Source organism: Triticum dicoccoides, chromosome 2B (genome assembly GCF_002162155.2).
Source record: "Triticum dicoccoides isolate Atlit2015 ecotype Zavitan chromosome 2B, WEW_v2.0, whole genome shotgun sequence".
Classification (NCBI taxonomy): Eukaryota; Viridiplantae; Streptophyta; class Magnoliopsida; order Poales; family Poaceae; genus Triticum; species Triticum dicoccoides.
In genome coordinates this window covers 251594351-251601004 of record NC_041383.1, presented here as the reverse complement: position 1 = coordinate 251601004, position 6654 = coordinate 251594351, and the positions used below count along the sequence as shown (strand labels likewise).

Here is a 6654-nt window from a genome sequence, read left to right as displayed (position 1 = left end):
AGGAACACTCTCTAAAAAATGGAACAAAATTTGAAAAAAACATTATTTAAATTTCAGAACATTTGTTGAAAAAAGAAAATAAATTGTAAAAAAGAAACATCAAAGAAATGAAAATAGGAAATCTATACCTACTAATAAAGAAATATGTATTCTTAGTCCGTCATTCTATTTTGTAGAAAACCTCTGATGTTTCTGACATTAAACCCGCAGTACATATCAAATATTTTTTAAATACTCATATCTTTTAAACCGTAACTTCAAATTTAACATATTATATATGAAATTTGATTAGAAAAATATGTAGAAACTAAATATGATGTTATTTTAGCTGTTAACAATTTTAAAAATATATTATCTAGGCTGCAATGTTAATCAACAATGCGTTATCCGTCTTTGTTTCATACCGGTACTGATTCAGATTCAGATTTGGTAACTCCAAATTCTTTTTTCATACCGGTACTAATTCAGGATTGGACATCAAACTGAAAATAAATTTGCTAGAGACACCAATAAATAAGGACATGCATGACAAGAAATAAAAGGACCAAACAAAGATGGGATGTCCGCTATAAAATAAATAAAAGAGAAAATGCAGAGGAGATCCGATAAAGATGAGATGTTGCACTATTCTCCTATATATGAAGAAAAAAGAGAGGACATGCATGAAAAAGTAAAAAGGAGGCATGCATAACAAAGATACAAATAAAAGACAAGTTTGATAAAAAAAGTAGTGATGAAACAGGGACCAATACCTTTGACATGTATGGCAAAAAATAGTGATGAAATAGGGGCGCAAGTACCTGCGTCAACATGAGACCATAAAAAATGTTCTTTTCTAGACATAAAAAATCACTTTTTATGATTAAAAAATCTCTATCTTTTAACAACTTTTTTAACTTTTTATGTATTTTTGAAATACTCCCTCCGTCCTATAATGTAGGATATTTTTTGACATTAGTAATGTCAAAAAACATCCTACATTATGGGACGGAGGGGTAGCTACAAATTCTCAGATCATAGGACATTTTTTGTAAATTAAGAGCATGTGGTACTTTTTTCTCCCGTTGCAACGCACGGGCATTTTGCTGGTAAATAAAAAAGAAATGTCAAAAATAAAAGAGAAAAACGAAAAAGGAAAGGAAAAAAAATGAAAAATCGAAAAAAAAAACCCGGTTCAGGAAGGTTCCAAAAACGGGATCTCTGAAATAAATCTCTAAACAGACCGGCCCACGCCCCGAACGCTGGGTCGATCGCCTGTGCCTCATATAGGGTTTCCCGAAAGAGACACCTCACCTGAATCATATCTACCATCCCATCCCCTCTTCTCATCGGCTTCTTCGGCTCCGGCGACCGGCGGCGGCCGTCTCAGGTGACCGATTTCTAACCCTCCTCCCGCTGTCTACACTCAACAGGACATGTAGCTAATCTGATGGTTCTCTTGGTCTTGGGGGAGATGCGACCCACGACCACGATTTAAGTTTGACCATGGATGCCCATCCGCCTTCGCCTGTATCGAGTAGGATCGAAGCAAAGGAGAGAGGATGTACGATAGGTCCGGAACGGCGACAAGGACTCCGGCCCAGTGCGGACCACCGGCGACCGCGAGGGCGCTCTCTCCTGGTCCGTCAAGGTTCCCTTCCCCCTAGCCCTGATTCTGCAGCCACCGGCCTGGACCCTCCTCGGCTTTCTGCATCCTCGGCGCGATAATTGTATCATGTGTTCATATCGCACAGGATGCTTATGTCAACAGATAGTGGACAATACGGGGAATTAGAGGCTATAATTTCACTTTTTTTTGTACGTTTGGCGCGTTAGATGTAGTTCTGTCCACGGTTGTTCTATTTAGAGAACATCCATACTGTGGGTGGTAGGTATTCTGAATTGATTAAACGGATTGGTATGCTAGTTCAATACTCTTGTAGAAGGAACTGTTGATTGAGAAGATAGAATTATGAATGACATTCAAAGCATATTTCATGAATGCTATTCATCTTGCGACATGCTCTTCAATTTGGCATACTGTTGTATACTCAATATTGAATACCATTGTGTTTTTTTTTTCATTCCTGAGATTCATATGTAGGAGTAGTAAGTTATTCTCTTCCATTGAAAGTTGTGACTCGGTGTACGGTATGAACATTCATATTATGACCAGGATGCCACATATTTTATAGATAGAGGCAATTCTACATGATACCGAATTAAAGTTTAGTGATAAGTACAGATAAGTCCTAGCTCAAGGAATGTAAGGAGAATTTGCGTTGTTTCTTCCTAATTTAAAAGCAAACTTGACAGACTAACAGTTCCTAAGCTACCTCCATCTCTAGTTTGGCAGCAGCTCAACATATGAGTAGGAGCAGGGCCAAATGCGTCCCTATGTTTATTTCCTCTGCGGAGGCAAATGGACCCTTGCATAGCCTATCAAGTTTGCGTTATAGCCAACGGCACAAATCACTATGATAAGGTTTTACTATGTAAGCATGAATGTATGTAGAGAGTTTATTGGCTATGTCCACTGTTGATGCAGATTATTGGCTATCATGTTTTTGCTATGTTTTTTTCCTTGGTTCTTATATTGCATGAACTTGACTCCTTGAGTAAAAAAATTATCCCGGCAATATCCAAACTGCTGCACAGGCATATTCTGACTGAGTTTTACTCTTGTATTATGCCAAAGATTTACAGATACGATTTTATGTTTGCTTGTAGGGGCACGGGAAAGCAAATAAGTGAGTGAAACAAGGTCGTGTGAAAAAACAGGAAGCCCGTGTTAGTTTCAATGGCTTCTTCAAAGCTTCAAGCTTTTTGGAACCATCCTGCTGGCCCCAAAACCAGTTAGTGATATTATAACCCCCCTTTAAGTTTCTAGTTGTTATTTCTGTTTTGTTTGTCAATTGCCACCTTTATTTTAGATATTGTATGCACCAAGACACTCTGTAATGATTTTCATGGACATCAAGATAGCATGCACATTTTCTTTTTATACAGTAGGATGCTTACCAGCATTGCTTAGGAGTGATAGCCAATTGCCAGACTAAAGAATTTAGGAGGAGAGTGATGTTGGGGATTCTTTGTTCAGTTCAAAACAGTAATGGAAAAGTAGCAACCAGGCAGCCAGCTTTGTCGACCAGATACCCCTTTTGGAATGACCAACATAAATATTAGGAGAAATCAGTTGTCCTAAGAACGGTTGCCTTTTCTGGTTCTGAATTGGTTGCTTTAAAAGGCCAATGTTGGCTTATTCTGCCTGTCGATGAGCGTTTTGATTTTTTTTCTCCTTTTAGCTTTTTCCCTTGTGCAGTTTGATTTGTGTTGGGCTTGCCAGGTTTGTGACATCCCTTGAATGCAGAACTACTATATGTTACTCTGCTTTTCATTAAATGGGACCGGGATGATGACTTCCTTGTATTGAAAAATGACTAGAAGAAAAAAAGTCAGCGAGAATAATAGCCATATTGATGACATCACAGATAAAACCTGAAAATAAAATGAACCTAGAGGCGGCAATTTTTCAGATCCTTCCTGCAGACACCAACTGTGCTTCATGATGCAATTCTCTGATGACCCATTTGAATCTGATACTAGCCAGTTTCACCTTCTCCTTACCTTCACTGAAGTAGGCACCTACATTGCTGCGTGGAAGTAAAATATTATTATGATGCATCAGCGAGTTAGCCAAGAACTTATTCCTCAGATTCCGTTGTGTTCTGATTGGCCATAGTGGCTAGGGCCAGATATTTTTAGCAAGGTCCATATCTTGATTTGAATATGTCCCTCACAAAGTGCAACAGGGAGGGTGGAACTCCCTGCCATGTTCCATACCACAATCCATCTCTCATACAGCTCCAAACAAACTTAGCGATGGGGCACCTAAAGAGTACATAGTTGATGTCCTTTAGCTAACCATGGAACTGTAATGTTTCATCCTCTTGCCAATTGCACATTTTTCATTTGCTCTTGTTTCTGAATTCCCCCCTGGTAAACTTGTACTAAGGAAAGACCTGCAAAGATCTTGCGTTCTTGTGATTACAAGTTAGGGACTAAAGTGATAGTGGCTGATGTTTTCTCAAGCCCCAAAGAGACAATTTCTTCACCTTGGAGAGTTAGATGGTCTCCTGCTTGTAAGGTCTTCACATGCTTGAGCTACATTCTTGGCTATTCGATATTGAACTTAACATTATACTAGTTTGTATTGTGGTAAATGTGTTCTTGGTCAGTACTGTGAATCATGGACCAACTCAAATGCCAAACTTTGTGGTTTTGCACTAAAATGTAATGGAAATCTGTTGGATGGTGCATTTAACAATGTATCTCATGAAAATCTATTGCATGGTGCATTTAGCAAGTTATTGCACCTAAGAGACTGACACAATATACCTACATTGCAGTTCATTTTTGGGCTCCAACATTTAAATGGGGTATCAGCATTGCGAACATTGCCGATTTCGCCAAGCCACCTGAAAAGATATCCTATCCTCAGCAAGTTGGTATGTCCATGTAGTCCAGGCAATTCTGCACTTGTGTTCCATACAAATTGCCCACTTGTTTACTACGTAATTCTTGTGTACTGCTCACATGCTACTTCTGTTGTATGTTGTTCAGCTGTTGCTTGCACTGGAATCATCTGGTCACGCTACAGCATGGTCATTACACCGGTAAGCCATTGATACTTGCTTGTTCAGTACGTACCATCAGGTTTCACTGTTATGCACTAAGGAGGTGTGGATTATGTCTTATCTGAATGTACATTTAATCTGTAACATTGGTTGTTGCATTGATCTTCTGATATTATAATTTTTTTAACTACTCCCTAGACTGATTGTCAATGTTCAGCTTGTTTTGAATAAATGCCTAATATTCCGGAGCCTTCTCGTTCCATTTTTTGAGTACCCTTGAACCCCAGACCTTAGTAAGGGACAATCAGTTTCCTTGTTATTAACTATCATATTGATTTCTTATTTACCTTGTGCTGAAAGTATTCCTGAGCAGCAATGGGCGGCATCAGAGACATGAGTTCTTTATTTTGCATGTTTCCTTTTTCTGTTGGAGCACCCATTGTTCTTATTCTGTGGTGTTCTCATTTTTAACGTTGCTTCTTATTCTGTGGTATTCTCCATTTTAACGTTGCTCATCTCATCCTTTGTATTGTTATAATGTTCCAGAAAAACTGGAACCTTTTCAGTGTAAACGTTGCAATGGCTGGCACAGGCTTGTATCAGCTTTCCCGTAAAATAAGGTTTGTCACGAAGTTGATTCGTGTTTTCCCATTTGCTGCTTGATGTCTCAGAAAAGTGATTCCACGGTTTGTGTTGATTTTCTTTGCAGGAAAGACTACTTTGCAGATGAGAAAGAGGTTGCCGCATCGCTGGAAGGATAGTGATGAACGGATTAATCGACTGAAAGCCCCACTGCCTCAAATTCAGTGTGCCGCAGCGATGTGTCGTTTCATCTGAGACAGGAATCCATCATTTTTTTCATGTCCGAATTGGTTTGTGTCGCTCAGTTGCACCCATGAAAGAAGCATTGTGAAAATTTACACAAACAAGCAAATGTTTGTTTATGGCTTTATGCACTGTGCAAAAAAAAAAAAAACATCCAAATACATCAATCGATCCCTTGTATTCTGTCATGTCGTTCGGTGCTACATAGACCATTGCCGCCTTCTGCACGAGCAAGGGCCATCGCGGTGCGGGGTGTGCATGAAGCGTCCTGAGGCGGAGATGGTGCTCCATGTTTGTTTTTACAGGCGTGACTTTTTTTTGTGAGCAACATTATGGGCGTGACTACGCCTCATGTCAAGCAACCGCCGCTATGGGCCGGCCCGTTGCAGACTAAAGTCCTTCAGCGCTTTTTTCTTCTGTTTTCTTTTCCTATTTTTTGCATTCGTTTTTCTTTCTTTTCTTACTCTGCTTATATTTCCAAATATTCTAAACTTATCTATTAGAAAAATCACTTTGTGCGTGAAAATGGAAAATGTTAATCGCGCATTTGAAAAATGTTAGACCTGTATAGACAAAATGTTTTAATGTATATGAGAAATTGTACAATGTGTGAAAAAAAGGGTTAATCGTGCGTTTGAAATATGTTAAGCGTGTATATAAAAAGTGTTCCTGAAGTATGCAAAAAATGTAAAATGTGTTCGGGAAAAGTAGACCCCAAAACAGATATATGAAAAATATTTTAATGATGTATTTGAAAAATATTAAATGTGTATATAAAAAATGTTCGTGATGTATATAAAAAATGCACAATGTGTAAGAAAAAATAGACCTCAAAAAGTATAAGTTTTCATAAATGCTAATCATGTATTTGAAAAATGTAAAACATGTCTAAAAAATGTTCCTGATATATAAACAATAAATGCGCAATGTTTCCTGATATAAATGACAGGCAATTCTAGAAGCCATGGTATGTCGGGGCTCTCGATATAGCTGCGGATCTGGGCATTCAAAAGCCGACGAGTATTTCGGATTGCAAAGGTTTGGTGGACGACATTCAAAGCAGTACTGAAGGAGTGAAGGTTATTATCAGAACGTCACAAGAGAGATCTTGTCGAGTTTGAATAGGTTTGCTTAATGCTTTTTTGTTCATCAGAAAAGAGAACATAATTTGAAGATTGATTCTGCAGCCAAACATGCTCTATCATTAGCAGAG

General features: G+C 38.5%; 1 protein-coding gene across 1 annotated transcript; it reads left to right on the top strand.

Annotated features, from left to right (window-relative positions):
• The first annotated feature begins 1255 nt into the window (after positions 1-1255).
• On the top strand, positions 1256-5608 carry LOC119363363 (mitochondrial pyruvate carrier 4-like). The gene is made up of 6 exons (XM_037628700.1): positions 1256-1369; positions 2710-2834; positions 4389-4487; positions 4603-4655; positions 5163-5236; positions 5326-5608. Exons 2-6 carry the CDS (start codon positions 2780-2782, stop codon positions 5375-5377), a joined length of 333 nt encoding a protein of 110 aa, XP_037484597.1. The 5' UTR covers positions 1256-1369; positions 2710-2779; the 3' UTR covers positions 5378-5608.
• The last annotated feature ends 1046 nt before the right edge of the window (positions 5609-6654 follow it).